This window comes from Lagopus muta, chromosome 1, assembly GCF_023343835.1.
Source record: "Lagopus muta isolate bLagMut1 chromosome 1, bLagMut1 primary, whole genome shotgun sequence".
In the NCBI taxonomy this organism is placed as follows: domain Eukaryota; kingdom Metazoa; phylum Chordata; class Aves; order Galliformes; family Phasianidae; genus Lagopus; species Lagopus muta.
In genome coordinates, this window is record NC_064433.1 from 66033785 (window position 1) to 66055669 (window position 21885).

The 21885-nt window shown below is 39.3% G+C and overlaps 1 protein-coding gene across 1 annotated transcript in view; it reads left to right on the forward strand.

Moving 5' to 3' along the window:
- Positions 1 to 16713, forward strand: part of ST8SIA1 (ST8 alpha-N-acetyl-neuraminide alpha-2,8-sialyltransferase 1) — a 126143-nt gene extending 109430 nt beyond the window's left edge. Inside the window, exon 5 of the mRNA XM_048955637.1 lies at positions 953 to 16713. Within this exon, the coding sequence (XP_048811594.1) occupies positions 953 to 1439 (487 nt within the window). The 3' untranslated portion in view covers positions 1440 to 16713. The remainder of the gene's footprint in view (positions 1 to 952) is intronic.
- The last annotated feature ends 5172 nt before the right edge of the window (positions 16714 to 21885 follow it).

Sequence of the window (21885 nt, forward strand, 5' to 3'; positions counted from 1 at the left end):
TCTTGGCATGCCAAAAGTACATGGGAAGGAGAGGTTATATTCTTGCTAAAGTACTGTTTTTGAAGTAGTATTCAAGTCTAAAATCAAGAATGATGTAGATATCAGTTAATCAAGAATAATGTAGAATCAGCTATTGGCTACTTAAAGAAGTTGTAACCTGATGTAGATTTTGTAGCAAGAGTTAAATGAAACCATAAAAGCAGAGAAATAACGTGGATGTATACATTGCCTTCCCCAACTAGTCTCCCTTCTAACTTGCACATTACAAATATTAACTGCTTTTAAACCTACTCCCTGTGTAACTCCTACCTTCTTAAACATCATCCCCGAGTGTCATTTGGTGCCTGCTGCTACATTTTTGTGGTGCCACTTATCCTAAAGAATTCTCTGAGATTTTTCTCAAGTTGAGAATAAATGGCTATGGTATCATAATCTAATGGAAATATAAATCTCTATGCGGACATAATAAAAGCAAATCTTACAAGTCTTAAAATTTTTATAAGGCCACAATTTCTATTTGATTATTGCTTAGTATTGCTTGTTCAACATGTAACTTGGATTCTTTTTTAGTACACCTTTAGGAAATAAGAACAACAACACAGACTTCAAAATCTACCTTAAAGATTTATATGCCTGAAAATGTAAAGAAAAATGTCACTAAAGTGATCAGTTTTTGGGAAAATTATTAGTGTTCATGAAGGGTTTGTGAGGAGATAAAATCAGAAACATTTTATGCTTTGGAGCTAGCAGGATACCAGATGGTTTTTAACTGTCTGTTCAGGTTCACTGTTTCAGAAGAGACACTCAGAAATTCATCAGGAATTTCTCTAGGCTCTGGAAAGGTGTGCAAATCAGTTGCAAATCCGTGTGTGAGTAACAGCTTGTAGGTGGCTTTTGAAATGAGTAGAAAAATGTTTGTATGACCAACAGACTTTTCTCTCTCATTTTACAGATTCCAGAATCTGCTTTGGTCTCGAAAAGCATTTGTGGACAGCGTGAAGGTGTATAATCACAGTTACATCTATATGCCGGCCTTCTCAATGAAGACAGGGACGGGCCCCTCCCTGCGCGTCTATTACACCCTGAAGGACTTCGGTGCCAAGCAGGCGGTGCTTTTCGCCAACCCCAATTTCCTGCGTGACATTGGCAAGTTCTGGAAGAGCAAAGGTATCCATGCCAAACGACTTTCCACGGGACTTTTCCTAGTCAGTGCTGCCCTTGGTCTATGTGAAGAAGTAACAATTTATGGCTTCTGGCCGTTCTCAGTGGACCTGCATGGGAAGTTTATTAGCCACCATTACTATGACAATGTCTTGCCCGATTCCGGATTCCATGCCATGCCGGAGGAATTTCTACAGCTCTGGTTCCTTCATAAAAGTGGTGTACTGAGAATGCAGCTAGAACAGTGTGAGGACCCTTTAACCCAGTCTTCTGCCTAAGGATCGTAGCAGTCGGTTTGGGAGATCCACTAGTTTTTAATTTCCTTGCTCTCCTACAGAGAGTTCTGATCTTCTGTTGATTCTTTTTAAAGGGAAAATAATCATGGATCTGCATGGACCGTAAAAATGCTGCTTGAAAGCCAAATGGAATATGTCTTTAATGTATGTTCTATGGAACTGCGGTGGGGGAAACAAACCTCTCCATCAAGTCCATTCAGCAGTAATGTGAAAATAATGTCAGAAGCAACTCAAATGAACTTTCTGGGTGACGTTTTTAAATGACTGATGTAAGAAGGGCATTAAGGCTCAGAGAGAAATGGGGCCACCCACAAGCTTTTGCTGACAGTGCCAAATATGACTGTCTGTTCAAAGATCCATTTCATTCCAGATTGGCGCCTCATATAACTCTTTTTTTTGTTTTGTTTTTCCTTCCCTTGTGAGTGTGCTTGTGTGTAGTGGTAAGGGGTGTAGAGGAAAGTGTGTGTATTGTTAACTCTCTTTGTTTCTTTTTTTCCATTTTTTTGTTTTCCAATGGAAGAAAGGTGGAAGGTGTGAAAGCCTGAGGAGCTGAGTACCATCAGCTCCTAAGACTTGTGAATGTGAAGGGTGCTGAGAATCTGGTAGAAGAATGTATTGGGAATGCCCTGCTACTGAATATGGATGAACCTACCTGTTGTAGGTTTTGTCAGGATAGTTTGGTCATTGCACTTATATCCATATTAATGCTACCTTATGGGCAACAGCTGGTTAAGGTAAATTGGCTTGAAGATAAAAGTTGTGGTACAAAAACAAAAGTGCAGTGCAACCAGGTTTTAACTGACCAGCTGCAAGATTTCCGTAGTGACTTTGGTAGCAGGGATTGCTCCTTACTTGTTGTGCTATTTTGCCTTTGGGATTAGTTCCGTGTTCATTTGGACTCCAGATGTTCAGTGACTATCAAGGGGATTTGAGGTGTTCAGTGAAATGCAAGATAAGATTCTTCATGTGCTTCTAACAGAAAAACTGCAGAAATGAATGTAAGTGTCATTTAAAATCAGTTGAAACTTTGAAAATCCTTTCTCTTTGTGCTACTAGCTCCTCTTTTCGGATTGTAACATTAGCCTTAAAGCCTTGTACTTCTGTTGCAAGATTGTCTCTGGTTAAAGAGAGCCTGAAAAGTAAAACAGCCTTTGGGAGCACTGAAAAACAATATAGCCAGCGAGAAAAAAGTGAAACAAAGCAAACAAACAAACAAACAAAAAAAAACCACCAGAAAAGGCAGGCACTTACGTAATGCAGCCTTTCTCTTTGCAATCAGAGAATTATGTAAGCGTGCAAATTGCACTGCGGCTGCTCCGGTCAGTGCAGTGCCTAAAGGACTGTTTTATTTTTGGATATTACTTGGACAGCGGATGATCCTATTGCCATGTAAATGAGAAATCTTTTTGTTTGCTTTGTTCTAACACTGTAGGACAGGAAGAAAATACCTACTTGGTCCAGAGTGCAATTTCAGCTGCAAGATGCTATCACTGTTAACTTTATAATCCAAAATCATGTTCTCTTTCTTCTACTTCTATCGTTAGTAGCTGAAATTCTAGTCAAAATGTTGAAACAACAAAACTGTCGTCAGGTTTCCACAACAATTTCCTGTGTTACCTGTTTTAGCTCCAAAGTGCTAGTATTTTGGGGGAGGTGTCCTATCATATGTTGGCAACCGCTCTCTTTGTAGACTACAAGCTGCAAGTTATATAGATATAATTAAAAAAAAAAAAAAAAAGCAACACCCCTGGCTCTTCTTTAAATATGAATAATTCGACTATCTATGTAGGACATTGAAAAAATGCCTTATTTTGCTTTTTAAAAATGTGTTTTGGAATAAAATCTTCTTCCTAAATATGGGTATTCCAAATATACATTTGGGCATTGTTCCTTAGGATTACAGTGTAGCTCTAAATTGCAAAGGGGAGATTTGGATTAAATGCTGTTTTAGAGATTGTTCTGATAAAATCTGAATGTGCTTCTGTAACCCATTTTATCTCTGTCCATGTGCTTTTTTTGAAGTACAATCAACACATCAATAGACCATCACTGATAATTCATTCACTTGGATTATATTTTATCTACGATATGGATACTCAGTAAGGAAGGATTTTCTTTACTGCTCATTAGGACAAATTTTTACTGAGCTGCCTTTTGTAGAAAACACGTGCCTGTATGGGTTTTATGAGATGTATGAAGTTTTGCACTTTTTAGTTCTTAAAAGAAGATGCTATCTGTGAGAACAGCAGTCAAAATATTGTGTGTTAAGATGACACTTCAGAAGGATGCCACCATATCCCAGGGGTGTGGGGAAATTAGGAGAGTAGGGGAGAACTGCCTCTGTGCTTGTTATTTTTGTCATTTGTACCAGCACTTGAGAATTCAGTTCTGAACTTCTCTGGCGACTCTCTGACACCCTGGAAATCCCTTCTCTCATGTCCTGGGGAAAAGATCTCAGTAAAAGAAGAGAAAAAATGAGTATTTTCATAGGAAACCTCAATGCAGTATTTCATAACAACTGGCTTGCTTGTGTTCAGTTAGTGCCCCATGTACCTAGGAGCATTGTATTCTCCGTAAGGCTGAAGCTGACTGAATCTTGTCTTTGTGTGTCCCTTTTGATGTTTGCAATCCTGAGGTTTGCAAGAAGATGGTTTTCAAAAAATGATGGGGATTGAAGAAACTAAGTTGTTTGTGATAAGTGTGGCTAATGTTGGAAAAATTGGTAGTTTGGGCTCTGTTCATATCTACTTATACAGAATATAACTGCATCTTACAGTGGCAACCACATTTGATAGGGAAGTAAAGGCTTTGGGGATAAAGAATTTTCTATAACTTCCAAAAAACTAGTAGCTTAGGAAAGGAGAGAAACAAAAATAAGTTCCTCTTTTGAGAAGGCAAGTCTACAATGGGAGCTCAACAGAAACCTGTTTTAGTTGGCTGACTTGGCACTTCACACAGGCACACTGGCCAAGAAGAAAGTTTTTGCCCTACAAGTGAAAAAGGATGCAGGAGGGTTCTGTAAGTATTTTGTGGCAAGAGCAGTCACAGAGAAAATGAAAATCTGTTGGGAATCTGAGAATGGCAACTGCCTAACAAGAATCTTGGAGTTGATACACTCCATTATTTCTGCTACTTAGTGTGAGATTTACCTGGTACAAGTCTAGGGGAAGTGGGACCCATGTATTGGGATTCTTGGTATGAAATGTGGAGTTACATGTAAGGGTTTGAAGTTGTATTACTTTTGAAGAGGAAGGCTACACCAGGGAATAGGTGTGGTCACATCCAGGACTTAAGCATTAACATAGAAATCAGCTTCTCGGAGTTAGCAAACTGTGGGTGGAATGAATATATCCATCTGCATTTAGCTGGGTGGTTAATTTCTGTCCATTGACAGTAGTGTCCTGAGATTTCATTGCTTTAGTAGAAGTGAATAGAAATCTTAAGGTCTTTTAATGAAATTCCTTACTTTAGTTTTTCTATTTCCACTGCCAGCCTCTGAGTTTCTCCAGTATTGAGGTTAATGCCTGCACCAGGTTGAAAGCTACTGCAATTCATCTTCACTAAAAGCTAGTTCAGGCTTGCCAAATGATTTGTTCATGTTCTTAGTTATTAATTTCTTCATAGAGCTGCCAAGATACAAAAATGCTGGAATCATTGCTCTATAGAGGATGCCACCTGATTATAAACAGAACGATCAAATCCCCTCATAGGAATTGTGCATGGAAGATATTTGGCACTGAAATCAGTTTAGGTATAATTTTTTCGGGTGCTTAAGTGTTTCTAGGGAGACTAAGGCCAATGTATGAACTTCTGCTAAAACTGTGTAAAATTCCTCCTTTCTGTTGGTTATGAATCTTTTGAAGCTCATTCTAAAGCAAGCAATTGAAAGAGAAGCTGGCAAATTAAAATCATAAGAGTATATGTGCTTATGAGAATAAAAACATTTTTATATTTGATACAGACCTTGCCATAATTCCGAGGACTCTCCTTCATGAATGCTGTGCTTTATGTTTTTGTTGATACAAAGATTATCGTTTGGAATGAACTAGCTGCAGAAGTCAAAGATCAAAGCCTCTGTTACAGCTTAATCTTTATAGAATGTAGAAATATTGGCTTTTTTATCAACCTCAATACACTCACCTTTTTGTTAGCTTCATCAGAATGATGTCACAGCATACGCTGCTGAGTTTGCATCTCTTCAGAAGCTGAAGCTATAAGCAAGGCATCTGCTGTTTTAAACTGAATGTCTGAACCGTGGTAGTTGCACAAAACACTTCCTTCATGCATATTTATGAAAACTAGCTTAAAATCTGGTTCACCCTATCCTGAAATTGACAGTGAGAACAGAAGTGAGGAAGGATGCAATCTAGAAGTGGGGATGATGAAGGAGAAAAATGCTAACTCACCTTTTGCTACCTGCTTTGGTTCTCCATCTCGATAGATTAATAAGCATTGGACCAAGTCCAGATTGTACAAAGGACAGGCAGTTTCCAGAATGCTGGATGATGATGGAAAAGATGAAGATCAAATCAGTGGTGTAATAAATTGGACTGTAGAAATTCTAGATAAAGATTGCCCATTCCAAGCAACCGCAGGACATTTTCTTCTGACGATGACTGAAAAATGGACCATCGTCTGTGACATAAGGTTTTCTGCAGGATGGCAGCAAAGCAGAATGTGATGGCGGATGTTGCCAAGAGGCAGTGAACTGATTAAGCAGAAGTACAGCAGAACAAAGAGAGATGATGAAAAATCCATCTTTCCCTTCTCTACTTCCATTCACTCAGAAACAAAAGTATAACAGACTTACTGGCTATTGTCCTAAGTCACCACCTCCTTATTGAAAGGATACTGTGGGATTTAGTCGTGGGTTATTAGAGTTGGGGTAGTATTGTTAAGTTGTGGTTGAACTTGATGATCTTTTAGGTCTTTCCCAACCTGGGTTATTCTATGATTCTATCTGTTAGCTGATGTTTCCTACTAACAAAAAGTCAGCAGACCTTGTCTGGAAATGGCTGGTCCTCTGCATCCTGGCTGTCTGAAGGGTGCTCTGGAGACTCTCCTCTATGCTAGGACATCCCTAATGAGATCTGCTCCTAATATCACACAGTCCCTCCACTTGGGATCATCTGGGCTTTTTTTTTTATGCCCAAGAAGTCAACAAAAAGTCATCTCTTTGCCATCTTCCTGATGATCATCCTCCTTGGGTTTTGAAGGGTGATTTAAAAAATCAGCCATTAAGTAGATAATGCACTTTGTAATTTTCAACCATATTTTCTTCAAAAGTAACTGATAAAACCATGAAGAATTAGCTGTAAGTTGAAAACATGACTTCACTTAGGAACTGATAATTCAATCACTGGAGAACAAAAAGAGCATGGCAGAAGGCTGTGCTTTTCATAATGATTGTTGTAGAATGACTTCTAGTTCCTCAAATTCCCAGATTTCATCACTTGGAATCTATCAGGTGCTTGACTTCTTGGTGGTTTTTGAATGAAACAATTACTGAATGACCTAGTGGCCTGCTAATTAAATACTAGGAAACTCATTTTCCTGAAGGAAAGACAAATAACCAATAGGAGGTTCAACCCAGTATCCCTACCTGATATTTCTTTTGCAGCAACAAGAAGTTAAACAGTTAGTTATTCCTCTCTGATTATTCAGGATGAACCCTGGTGTATTCAGAGCCCTGGTGTATTTAGCCTCTTTAGCTTAATGCACGTACTTAAAATGAATGTCACCATATATGTCACCCCTAGTTCACACATACAACACTCCCTTGAGCAGTTCAGCTGTGCCAAGCTCAGCAAACTGTGGCATTAAGCAAGTAGTCCTCACCTGTGTGAAGTCAGCAAGCATGGGCAGGACAGAACTGACCATCATCCACCTCTGGGACTGCGCAGCCTCCATGTGGCTCCATGTAGCACTGCCCTGGGTACCATCAAGCAAGTGCCACTGCAGAGCAGGCCTGAGATATGGCAAGGTTATCACTTTCTTCCTTCACAGCCAGAATGCTGGGCTTTCCGAAAACAGTGGCAGACAATCTATTGCTTTGGAGACCAACCCGCTTCTCACCCCAAAGCAATTTTGATTGCTGGCAAGTCTCAGTAGTACCTATTAAAACTGCATCTTAAAATGATCTCCACCTACTCTATGCTGTGGTTGCATTGGTCAACTGTTAAGATAAATATTTATCCCATCTTGGTCCTTCTAAGGCAAGCAACACTCAAATCACCTTGAATTTGCTGTGTTATTTAGTATTTTCACCTTTCAAGTTTAACCTTTTTTTTTCTTTTAGCCTAGACATAGTTATCATGACTCATATCACGAGTCAACCCAAAGGCAGCATAAGAAAACATCACCACAAATAGTTGTTCTCAAATAGTTGTTGGGTTTAGGTTTAAGCCACTGATCAATAAAACATGAAAGTACCTTTTGAATAATTCCTGGTGTTTTCTAATTGTACATTCAATGAACTGTTTTGCTCAGCTAGGGCCCATAGCAAAGATGTGTTACATCATTTTCTTTTTATTGGAAATGAACAATTACAAAGGCATAACATTTTAAATTCTTAAAATATTTTAAATTCTTAAAATTCTTTAAATTCTTAAGAAGAAGCTAGCAAAACTCCGTATTTCATGAGAAGCTTAGTTTTTGTTTGATTGCCTTGGTAGTAAAGGAAACATTTTCACTGAAAAGAGGTGCAAAGAAGAACAAAGATTTTGATTGGAAAAATGTCCTCTGAAGGACTGAGGCTCAGATGTAAGGCTCTCTGAGGGGTCTCAAGACTAGGATCTCACCTCGCTGCCCAAGGGCTGAAACGAGCATTGAACTGAGGTGAAACAAGGCCTTATGTGGTCATACTGTTGCAAAAAACGCTTGGCAGTATGTTGAAAACATTTTCTTTGAGTGTGAGACTTCTATGCGTGAGGAGCACACTGAAAGGTGAACATCTTACAGTGTGCAAGGCAAGGACATCCAAAAAAACCTGTTTTTTAAATTTATCTTGTAAACAGAATGCTCACTGAGCCAATGTTGAGTTAGATCAGCATTCAGTGCTCTTGAAATTCCTACCCCATGAGCATTTCCAGAAAAACATCCACGCACAGGCAGAAGTAGTGTTTTTTTCCTTTTTTTGTGCTCTCCAGCTCGCATTGAAAATGGAATGAAGCCTCAATCAGAACTCTTATTTACCCTTTTTAGAGGTCTCTGTAAACTGCCCAGATAACATATAAGCATACAATCAAGTAGATATAAAACAAAGCAGATAATACGTTGAAGTTTATAACTCAAACACTGATATCTTTAAGAACTACTACAGAATAACTTACTTAGTGAAAATAATCACATATTTTGTGAAAAAGGATCTCAATTTTTGTTAAAATAGATACACCAGTAGCTGAAGAAGCAATTCTCAAGTTATTCAGTGTTTGTAGATTTTACTCGAGTCTGTGCTTCTGCAAAGCTTCCAATTTTAGGCTACTTTCATTTTTGTCAAAATGAAACAAATAAAAAACCCAACCAAACTGAGAACTTCGGTTTAGATCTTCTGGAGCCTGTCTGTTACTGTTTCTGTACTGACATTTAGGGGTGGCATCTAAAGAACCAGATGAAGATCAGAAAGGAGATAAGGAAAGTAACACAGTTTTTTGATAGAGGAAAAGGAGACACCTACATTTCAATGCTTTGCTGAACTGGGACCTGAAGTTATACAGATGCAAGTTCTTCGTTCTCTTGCTTCTCAGCTCCTCGGTTCTTGTGGTACTGGGGAAAAATCTGCCAAGTCCACAGGTTGTTTCAATCCTCCCTTGCACTATGGGAGTATGATGAACTTTCTTCTTGGTATTCAATGTGGAAATATGGAAACACAACACAGGACCATAGAGCACTCCAGTTTTATTAAAGCTGAATGTGACCAAGCTGGCATGCAGTATTTCATGTCTTTCCAGTACTAATTACTGCATCAACTCTAAAGTACAGCAGAGACTTTCTTATCTCTCATGCCACTTATAGGATGTTTGATGTCTTTCTTCCTGCTGTGAATGCTCTCTTGGGTGAATAGAGACTGTACTTAGCTTGCTTACTGAGAGAGAGGTGCTGTGAGAGTTAGTTACCTCACATTTGGAAAGTAAGGGTAGAGATTTAATAAATTGCAAAGCTTTATCTCTTTTCAACAGCTAAGGCAAACAAGTAAACATACATATTTGTTTGACTGAATTTATGCGTCCAGGTTAAAACCCACCCTCATGGTTAGCAAGTACACAAAAGACATTCCCTTCAGATGATGCATAGCTTGCAGAAAGCTCAAACTCATAAATTTTAATGAGAATAATAGGTTTTCTTCTGTCTGCCCAAATCTCCAATTTATAAACCAAATTCTCTGCTCTCTTCTACCATTCTGACTCCGGACAAATCAATAGAATTGCAGAGATTTTAATCAGCTGCCTGTTCTCAAACCTGAGGGAATTCATCCTACAAAAATTTTAAATTGAGCTGTTTCCAAGCAAATCCAGGCAATGCTGCCTACTTACAGGCGCCTAAGCTACGGGATTTTTCCCCACAAGTGAAGATCATGGATGTTTTCTGCTGTACTTTGATTGCTGCTGTGAGGCCAATACCTTTCTGCATTTCAAACATCTGCTGCACTGAGGTATCATGATCTGAAATCAAATCATGACTTATGTCATGTCCTATATGAGGAATTGTTGCAGCAAGTTGCAGAGAAGTGATTCATGTACTGCACTATCTGCCAAGTAGATTTTGTGAGGTGGATGAAAATGAAAAAAAGATTTTTCTGCAATGTGAAGCTTCTTCACTGACTGCCTGTATCTGAGAATTGCATGTTCTCAAGTGATTTATCCTCCGTGATGGATCTGAAGACTGTTAATGTTTCCAGTCATTGTCAAATCATTTTTTCAGCCTTTAATAATGCAATGAGATGATCTTTCCCCCCCTGCTATTCAAATGCAATTTTTCTTTTCCGATAATTCTTGAAGGGAAAATTTTTTCTACTGGCAATTTATGTCAAAGGCTCAGCGCTGGTCTAAGATATCAGTTGTCTTAAAATGTTGAAATGGTGGTTCTTCTGTTTTCTCCCTGTGTAGTGCACTCTTTCCATAACTCTGTATATGATGACTGACAACAAATTACTTTTCCTTTCAAACATTAAAACTCTGAAAATTCTTCTGGCTTTTGTGGAACACCTTCTGACTGCAGGTGTCCACGTATTAGACTTCCTGCAGCCAAATCTTGAATCTTTGCATTCATCTTTGTTAACTCAAACTAGCCATTGATAAAATACAAATTCATTTCCAAAATAGCTTTCAGTGTAAAATGAGGAACCTTTAACAAATGCTCATGGTTATGACCTGCTACCACTGAGGTGAAAAAATATTTTTTGTTTTCACTGCATTCAATATTTTTTATTTTCACTAAAGTTACTATCTCAGATGAGGTATAAACAGCTGAAGTCCATATATCCGGTTGTCTTCATGGTTTCTGTACATTCTTTCTTTTCCATTGACCTTCCTTATTTTTTGTTTGTTTGCATCTCTGTGACTGTTTTGCAGATTCTCATAGAATCATAGAATGATTTGGGTTGGGAGGGTCCTCAAGGATCATCAAGTTCCAGCCCACCTGCCACAGGCAGGGCAGGGCTGCCAGTAGGTGAAGTAGCAGATCAGATTGCCCAGAGCTTTTAACACCATCTGCCTTTTATCTAGCTTTTAACACCACCAGGGTTGGGGCATCCATAGCCTCTCTGGGCAACTTGTATGTATCATGTACATAATGTAATGCATCCTATCTCTAAGTAGAACACCCATCTAAAGTGTATCCTTTCAAAGAGAACTTTGGCATTTTTTCACCTGGGAATTAGCATATGCCTTCTGTGCATCCAATATCAAAATCAGTACTAAGTGTGATGTACAGCAATTGCACTTTGTAAGGTTTCTGTTCTTCTGGAGTCTTACCAGCAGTCTGCATTTTAAATGAAGGGAATTTTGCACTCTTCTTGAGTGTTCTGGTCCGAAAGCACTGATTCTGGTGTTAGTGTCTCGGCTCTCTTAGAAGCAGAAGCAATGTCAAGTGCTGTAGTAACCTGATAGCAATGCTGCCCTTCTTCCTATGTTGTGGAAAGGAAAGTGGTGCAAAGCATTTTCATGCCATATTTTAGCCCTTTACAGGTTACCTTCCTTTAAAATTATTATTATTATTATTAATGAACTCAAGGACTCAAGGACAAAAATAGATATCAAAAAATAGATGAAATTCTGTCCTTACATGCAAATTTCAAGACTCCTAAGCCGCTGTATTTCCTATGCACACAACTCATCCTGCTTTAACATGTGATATTGCAGGTTCCATCTGGCTGTCTCTGAAAGCTCAAGAGAAAAGCAAACACAGATATGAAGGAAATTAAAGGTGCCTCACTGTGATATTTTTATAGAGTGGTATGTTGCTTTGATAATGAACTGTGAAACATAGCATGCAGATGCAGATGAATGTAAATGACTGCATGTGTTTTTCTTTTAATGTTGAGTCCATGAGGTGGATTATTAGTATAAGCTCTGTATTGTAGAAACACTGAAAAGAGAAGTGACGTGGAAAGAAGATACTTCTAGCGATTTGTAGTGAACCACATCTTCTACCTGTTTTTTCATGACCAACCTCTGATTCTGGTAAATGTAAGCCTTACAGGTTTGATGGTAATAAACAAACTTACAAGTGGAGTAGCTCTCTTCCTAAAGTCCAGTATGCCTCCTTCCAGCACTGTAAGGGGGTATCTGTCTGCATTTCCATCAGGTCAGACCTATTTCCAGGCTTGGGTTGGCAAGGCTGTGTTGGTGGGGATATCAGTGTGACTCACACTTAGTGTGTGTTTCCTGCCCACTTATTTCGGTTATCTGTTGGTTGCCACTCTGATAAAGAAGTGACTGTGGTTTGGCGTGTAGCTGCAAGGTTCCTGCCCTCACCTTCCTGTCACTCCATCTGTGCACTTCAGACCTTCTGCTCTGTATCTGACCCCACTTGTGGGTCTGGCTCTGGGGGCAGCCTGCTTGTCAGGGCAAGCCTTCCTCTGGGTGGGGTGCTCAGGCAAAGTAATTGCTTACAGCAATGGAGAAATAGGACCGAATTTGAAATACCACACATGTATTTTTGGTAGGAGCTCAGTGGTTGAAACAAGCTGACCTGGGATCAGTCTGTGGTTTGTAGTAATGCTGGCATACAGGAGCACAGGCAAGGCAGACGCACGGTGTCTCTTGGCTTCTAGGGACTGGGCGATTTTGGGAGATTTTGTCTCATACAAGACTGATGTCAGCTGGTGATGGCATCATTTCACAAAGAGCAATGGGATGTGGGACTTTAGTGTTAGATGGTGAATTTTGCCCTTGTGTTATGCTAGTAATTTGATTTGCATCTTTCCTATCTTGACAAGTTTATAGAAAAAAAGTGATGATAGTGTGGTAGTTCAGTGTCTTGAGATGGTTTTAAAGTGGATAAGCAAATCATTATGCCTCTGAGGTCGTGTAATTCTGTGGATTTGTCTTACCTCCAGTGACTGACATGTAATATTAATCATTTGAGATCTATGTAAACTTCACATGCTGGAAGTTGTGTCAAAATGGCACAAGCACTTGGTTGAACATCCTGAATCACGATCATTCTGGCATGCTCAGGGGCAGAGGTACTTGTGTAGAGTGTTTCAAACATCGCAAAGTGTGTTGTTGTTTAGCGTATTGTGGTTAGGGCTTCAGTCTAATTGTCCCCAACATAGCAAATGTTCGCTGTTGGCTAACACTGTTACAAGGACTGAAGGGTTGACTTTCTTTGCCTGGCAATAACATATTTTCTATTATGTCCAGAGTCTGTTCATTTTCAAGTAGCGCTCTGTGCTCCTTTGAAGAATGTCTTTTTTTTTTCCCAAGTGGTTTCATCGTGTATGTAGCCCAGAATGTCTTTCAATAGCAAAGTTCGTTTTGTTATTGAGTGTATTATTTATTAATAGTACATTGTTGTCACTTCCTAATCACATTTTACAGAATATACCATTAGCATCTCATGTGATTTTTTATAAGGGAAGTCTTATTTATAATATTCATGCACGTGGGCAGAAACAAATCTCAATTTTATAGCAGTCCATGCCTTTTTTCATAGCTGAAGCATTTTGATGAACACAACTGGAAGGGACAGGCTCACTGTTTTAATTTTGATGGAACTTTACATAGGTAACTGTTATGTTATTTATAATTTGGTTTTACTGATCTTAACAAATAAATATCTCCAGTTTATGAAATGAAAATATTACTTGTGGGCCTTCTTTTTTTACATCATTTCCCCATTATGTAATTCAGTATGTCCAAATAATGAAAGCTAATTCCTCTTCTATTTTTGTCCTGCATGGTCTTTTGTCACATCAAGGTTTACATACATTGTCCTCATCTGATATTACTATGCCCATCTTCCTGTTTACTCAGATCCTTCTCTTTCTAGCTTATTTGGTGAGACAACTTTATGTGTAGAATGTTTGAGAATTTATTGGTAGTTAAACTTGAATCTTTTTTACCTTCCCAGTACACTGACAAAAATGACTTTGAGTGTATCTAGAAGTTCCAAGGAAATACAACCTCTTTGTTGAAGAGATTCCCACTCTGCATTCAAACTAGTTGAACCCCCTTGCTTGGAATGGGTGTTTCTATACGCAGTCTTATACTCACATAAAAGACTTCTACCACATTTCTTAAAGCAAATGGTGATTCTAGATATCTGAATTTCAAATTGACCAAGCTTAGATGTCTTCAAATTTTCAAGAACAAATTTTCTTAGAACAAACCTCTTTGAGGTAGCAGAAGCTTGGCATCGAGTTCCTTTTGAGATTATGAAAATCTCCTTCTCACTTTAACCCCTCTGTTAAAACCTGTGGAAGATATGGGATAAAATGGTCCTGACCATTCCAGAGGCATTTGTAGGAGGATTACTTATTCTGATAGATACAGTCAAGCTTGCAAGTCATGCTTGACCAACCTGATAGCCTCATATGGTGACACAATCAGCTGAGTAGATGAGGATAGATCTGTGACTGTGGTCTACCTTGATTTCAGCAAGGCTTTTGACACTGTTTCCCATAATATTCTTGTAGGTAAGCTTAGGAAGTGTAGAATAGACGAGTGGAGAGTGAAGTGGACTGAAAACTGGCAGAGCTCAGAGGAATGTGGTCAGAGGCGCAGAGTCTAGTTGGATACCTGTAGCTAGTGGTATTCCCAGGGGTTGAGGCTGGGCCCAGTCTTGCTCAACATCTTCATCAACGAACTGGATGAAGACACAGAGCCTACCCTCAGCATGTTTGCTGATGACACAAAGCTGCAAGAAGCAATTGACACATCAAAAGGCTGTGCTGCCATTCAGTGTGACCTAGACAGACCAGATAATTGGGTGGAGAGGAACCTGATGAGATTCAAAAAGGGCAAGTAAACAGTCCTACACCTGGGAAGGTGTAACCGCACACACTGGAGCTGACCTGCTGGGAAGGATCTCTGTGGAGAAGGATCTGAGTGTCATGGTAAACAACCAATTGGTCATGAGCCAGAAGTGTGCCCTTAAGGCCAAGAAGGCCAGTGGTATCCTGAGGTTCGTAAATAGAATGTGGCCAGCAGGTTGAGGGAGGTGATCCTCTCCCTCTTCCTTTGTTGAAGCCTCATCAAGAGTACTGCATCCAGTTCTGGTCTCTTTGGTTCAAGAAAAACAATGGCAGAGGGATACAAAGATGATTAAGAGTCTGGAGCATCTCCCTTTTGAGGAAAGGCTGTAACCCTGGGGCTGTTCAGCCTGGAGGAGAGAAGACTGAGGAGGGATCAATGCTTATATGTATCTACTGGGTGAGAGTTAATTGGATGGGGCCAGGAGCTTTCCAGTGGCAGAACAAGGGGCAGTGGGCACAAACTGGAACACAGGAAGTTTCGTCTGAACATGAAGTTCTTTATTGTGGTGGTGACAGAGCTCTGGAAAAGCATCTTCCTTCAATACACATTCAGTGTGGTAGATAATTTCCCATCATGTACTTCAGCCTTTTTTTCCATCTATTGCACCAGAGACCCTGAATCCTTTTTACTCCACATTAAGAGATTAAGGCTCCTTGACCTGTTTAGTTGTTTTTGTTAATGCAGTAATCCTATCTCTATTGCCTTTCCCTATGTGGCCATTTTTTCCCCCTTTTTTTTTTTCCTGTTTCTATTTTTTGACGTAGAAGAATTAGAATCCAACAGATATTAAATAAGAGGTGTCTTTTTAGTGTTTGGAGTGGTTCTCAGATTAGACTTTGCTCATTGCCAGTTTTTAGACTCTTGCCTGGCAACCTCAAAGTCTGCGAGTCTGAAGAGGATATCAGTTGAAACTAAATTCTAGAATGATAACTTTTTACTTTATTTATTTGTTTTTTTTACATTACTGTTCTATTTCATTTCTATGTACTTCCTGTTTTGCTATGAGAAAAGATACCTACAATAGATTTCTGACTAAGGAGGGAGCAAAATTACATCACTTTTGGATATTTTTTAGAAAAAACATTAGGACACACTTACTATCAAAACATCTGCATGGGCTAATTTTCTAAAGACTAAATTTCTTTACCATGCAAGATACTGTGAGACTGAATCTTTGACTGGTCCACTCTTGTTAAGTCCATTTTTTTGCAGACATTTAACAATAAACAGACTGTAATGTGTTTCATTCTCTAAAGACCCAAACTGAACCAGCTCTCACAGAGCTCCCAGTACTATTTTCAATATTTGATCTGTCAGTTCTTTCACTTTGTACTTTCCCATTCTTATGTACCTATTAATGAGTGTAAAAAGCAGGATATTCTTAATCAAGATCAGAAATGCAGGTAGCTTGAAAAATGTTAAAAAACAGTCGAGTACATGTATATACTGCCAAAGAAAAATTCAATATCACAAAAAAGATGCCAGATTGTTTGTCAGCCAGCATATGCAAACTGGTGGGGTTTTTGTTTGTTTGGTTGGTTTTTTTCTTTCTTTTTTTTTTTTTTTTGGTAAATTTGTATTTACTATTTAGAATTAAAACCAGTGATACAAGCGTACCTATTAAAATCAATACAAAAATAATTAATAATCCAGTGGATTATTTTCACAAGGTCTGCATTCTTTTACTGTGTAAAAGGGGTTACTACAAGAAATGCATCATAGATCATGAGGAATAGCTGTTCAAATGTTTTTGAAACTATCTGTCATAATGCTAAAAATAAAATACAAATGTATGTGCCAGATCATCCTCAGACTGTGTGTATGCTGTTTAAATTTAAAAAGAAGAACTTCAAAATAAAGCAGTGTACTTGAAAATCATGTGAGTGTAACACTTTCCAGGAAGGAGATGAGACTGTGAAAATATGCATGGGAGAGACAACAGAAAGTTTAAAATAGTTCTACCACAATCTTGTTTACAGTTCCAAGCCAAAACTGAGCATTTTTGTTTCAACATATGTTCCAGAGTTCCTTTTAGAACGCAGATCCTCCATTCAAATTCAAAACAATTCCTCCATTCGAATGATTAAAAAACCTTTTGGTTTGAAGCCCTGAACAGGTTGAACAAGTATTTTTAGCAAAAGCAAATAAAAACATCTAACAATCCATCTATTGTAGATCAGATGCCCAGCCTGTCACTGTTAACAGCTTGCTTTCTTCAAGCTCCCCATCACCACATCTCCCACCCACTGCCATTGCAGACACTTCCTGTCTACAGACAAGAGCTCTGTGGGAGAAGCCACCTTTGGTGACATACCAGATGTGTCTGGGGACAGGCAAATGATAAAAACATGACAACAAAAGGAAATTATGAGTGACAGTGGTATGGCCTTAGGTTCATTGAGTGACATGCCACTTTTGGTTTAAATTACATGTGGCCTGTCAAACGTGATTTAGCTCTTGGGATTATTAGCTGTCTGGATGAATAATTGTTGGAGATATCAGCCATCAGCAATGGCTGATAAAAAAAGACAAATGCAAAGTTTTCCATGTGGGACAGATTCCATCAAACTACAGCGCAACCTTTGTAGCAAAAGGGTTTGAGCAAGTGGACAGCAATTTGAGTGTTAATTCACCAGCACGTGCCTCTGATGATGAGCACTCATTACGTGGCATAGCCAAGAGGATGAGGGAGGGGAATTTTCCCATATGAGGCTATTGTAAGTCTGCATTTGGAGTAGTATGTCCAGTTTTGAACCCCTGGTACAACAGATATCAGAAAAAAGGAGTGAGTCCATGGCTGTGGGGTGGGAGTGCAGGACACTCAAAGGGAACAGAGGCAGCTGTTCATCTCTGCTTTGTTACCAGAACAGACTGCCCAGAGAGATTTTAGAGTTTCCTTTCTGGAGCTATTCAAGGCCTGTCTGGATTCTTTCCTGTGTAACCTGCTGTATGTAGGGGACCTGCTTTAGCAGAGGGATTACCCCAGATGATCCCTAGATGCCCCTTCTGATTCTGTGATTCAGTGATTCTGTGATCTCAAACAGAGAAGTCTGAGGGGTGATTAACGATGCTTTTCAACTTTCTGCTGGGAAGGCGACTGGCAGCAGAGCTAGAGATCTACCAGAGGTACACACTGAAAGCATGAAGGGCAACAGCTACAGGTAGCAAAAGGAAACATCCTATTAGGTATAAAGAATAAAATTCACTGTGAGGGTTGTCTAACCCTCCAGGCACCCTAGCAGGCTGTGGTGTTTCCACCCTTGGCCATTTCCACCCAGTACATGAACAGGACAAGACCTAAGCAACCTGCCTGAATTTTAAAATTAGAACTGAGCTCCAGATGTCCTGCCCAATCTGAACTGTGCTAACTGTGAGCTGCAGAGATGTCAATAATGTTGCTCTGTGATAAAGCAAGACCCAGAGAATCAAATCTAAAACTTCTATTTGCCTTCTTTTAGTCCATTTCCTTTGGAGTAGTTGTTATTTTCCATTTCTTTCTGGGCTCCCACTTTCTTCCTCCTTCCTGAGCACAGCTGTTTGTGGTGATCTCGGCCCACCTCCTGCTCTCCTCCCACTCCCCACCTGCAGGCTTCATGTCCTCCCAGCTTCCTCCCACTTGTTTCCACACAGATCCCCACCAGCAATGCTAAAACTGCTCATCTGCATTAAAGACATCTGATGCACCAAGGCAGATACCATAGGGAAAATGCTGCAGAAATAGCCTGGAGGAAGCAAATTCTTTTTCACCAGCGCATATCTTGATGGTATGAACTTTAGGTAGCTCAGGGCAATGGCATTGAATAAATGGATAAAAACAGGAAGAAAAATAACTATTTAGTCAGTGTACAAAGCAGAAGTTTATGTTTGAAAGAAAAAAAAAATAAAAATAGCTCAGTACAAACACAAGAGAAGTGAAATGAGCTGGAAAGTGAAGTTACACGGATAAACATAATTCTCATATCTTCTAATTCTTAAGTGCCCAGGTTCATGACTTAGAGTTCTTTGATTGCATTTCTTTTGGATATACTTTTAGGAACATTTATTTTGACTAGTAATTTTGAATACTTTTCAGGGAGGGAAGAATAATATCTGGAAAGTTTGTGTAAAGGTATAACCTTAGCTCAATGTAACACACTGACTGTTCCTGCATGAAATTTCATGGGTACTTCCACAAGCACCGGCCTATAAGGAGGCTCTCGATCAAATTGAATGTTAATATCAAGATTAATATCAAGATTTAGTAGAGTTTTATCTGGGTGCACCCTGCTTTCAAACAACCAGTACTCGAATCTTCAGAGAAAAAGAAAAGAAAGAGAGCCAGCTAGAGCAGGAAGTCAGAAGCAGATGAGGGTATGAAGAAAGTGAAGCAGATTGGACTAATTTTGATCCTTGTATTGCATTGTGAGTTTGCCCAGCTATTACCTCACAAGCTCCCTCCCCTTAGATGTATCATAGAGTAACATCTTCATCCAGCTTCTTTAGATGAATCACAGAATCACAGAGTTGCAGGGCTTGGAAGGGACCTCCAGAGATCATCGAGTCCAACCCCCCTGCAAAGCATGCACATTAGAACAGGTTGCATAGGTAGGTGTCCAGATCAAAACCAAAATGCAACTAGTACTGTGCAATAACACCAACATAATGTAATAATAGTATAACGTAAGGGGTGCCCCTTTACTTTTCTTCCTCTGACACTTCTTGAAGCTGGGGGATGGAAAGTCACGTGAAGCAGATGTCCCTGTCTTGTTAGCATGCTGTACATCACAGAGGGCCTGTAGGTTTCCAGTGAAGCCCTTTGGGAATTCCCCGTGTGGAGGCACAGGAGAATGCTCTTTTTTGTGAGTTCCTCTGGTGACTGCGAGGTTGGCTGCACCTCAGCATTTTGAGAGAGGCTCATTCTCTTCTGCATTTGGATTCCTCACTGCAAAATCTCCAGAATCATTTCAGTCACCTCTCTGTATGCAAGATATATATGCAAGAGATTCATGAAAGAGAAATGCAATACAGTTTCTGATTTACCACTGCCCTTTGTCTATGCTACACTGTGCACTACTCCATTTCATCGCAGCCCTCTGTAACTCTTGGGTGTTGGCATCTCTGAGTAAGTCTGGCCTGTAACTCTTACATACCAGCATGTGCTGTGCAGTACGTTAGTGGGGAGAGTAAGAGGAGTACAGAAAACCAATCCTGTTAAAAATGTGCTTTTGCAGATGATGACAATGTCATGTTTCTGACAAATACTGGTGTCTAATCATAATCCATATGAGTATTAATACTGTAAAACTATTTATTATATATTATACTTTATATCATATCATATTATGATATAAATTATATTATATATTATAGTATTAACTGCTATATAACTGCTGTTATAAAACTTCACATTTTTAAAGCACATGCAGTTCTGAGTTGATAAATCTCCTGGTCTTAATCTTGCAAACCCTGCTGGCATCATGCAGAGCTCAAGGCAGATATATTTAGAAAGTAGAAACAAGTATTATGCAACTTCTTCCACAAATGCCTGGCACAGGCTGTCCATCTCCAGTATTTACAGACAGCAATACAGAACCACTGAACAGAGTAAAGTACCTGATCTAAAATACTCAATGAACAGTGGCAGAAGGAAGCCTTCTAAATAAAACCTATTATCATTGTGTATCAAGAGTGATGCACCTGTGAACCAGCATGTGTCCTCTATTAAGACATCCCTGAACCCCTGTGTCTGACAGAGATGTCACAGTTCACCTCACAAGCACTGCTGCTCCAGAAACCAGGGTATGTCAAAATACAGGGGATGACCCACAGGTCCAGCTGGTGTTCCCCTTGGTGCAGTACAAGGAACAACAGCAACTTATTGTAGATATAATACTGAAATTTCCCTTTATATGTAGGGATTTCTTCTTTGTTCTTAGCTGGCATGAGGGAGAAGCAGTGTAACCTGCACCTGAGTGAGGGTATGTCCCAGAGGAAAAAGGGATTCTCTTGGGAAATGGTATTTCCTGGCCATGGAATTATTCTGTGTGTGCATGCAGAAATCATCAGTTTATCATACGTATATTACATGACAAAATTTTGTAAACACGAATACCTGAAAACCAGTAGTTTCTTCCTTCTCTCTTGAGTACCTCTATAAGGGCCTTATAATTTTGATCATCACCCAGATAAGCAAGCTGCAAAGCCCCCAGGTAGAAAAAGAACATCACTTGATCATACTGTAGAAATAATTTATAGTCTCTGGATCCAGCAGGGTAATATCTGGAGGCTAATGAAAACAAAGTTTATGGAAGTTGTTAAATAAACAATCCCCAGCATAAATTTGGTGGAATTGGTTTGCTTACATACACAAGATTTGGAAAGTTATCTGCACAGCAGTTGAGTCTGTTAATAAAGCACTCAACCATGTTAGTAAATGAAGCGAGTTGACATTTGTATCCATGTTATTTGTCTCATGTAATGCCATCTCTGGCCTGAAATAATCTTTGCTTGATTCAAGTTCAAACAAGATGATAATTTATCCTCTAGCTGTTGAAATATCAAGTAACCAACAACTGCTGGAACTTCCTTGAGCAGTTGGCCTCATTGGCTCACTCTGTACAGCAAGAGCCTCATGTTCAGCTCATTGCATCATCAGCAGCAATTTGGGCAAGATCTTTACATCTTTGTTTTCCTCTTCCCTACTCCCACCTTTTTTTTTTTTTCATTTCATTAACAAATTTCCCTGTTATCATTTGCTTATGCTTTATCCTTAGTAATGGGCAATTACAAGATCAACTATGATCTGCCTTAGTCTCACTCTGTGTTGGAAGTACTGTGTTTATAAGGCCCTTGCTTTGCTCATATTCACTGTGTACAATCTCAGTTGTGTCTCTGTCTTGAAAATGCTGGGCTTGAATTGAATTAAAACTAGAAGTTTCATCAAACAAAGCTTCAGGAAGAAAAGTAGGAAA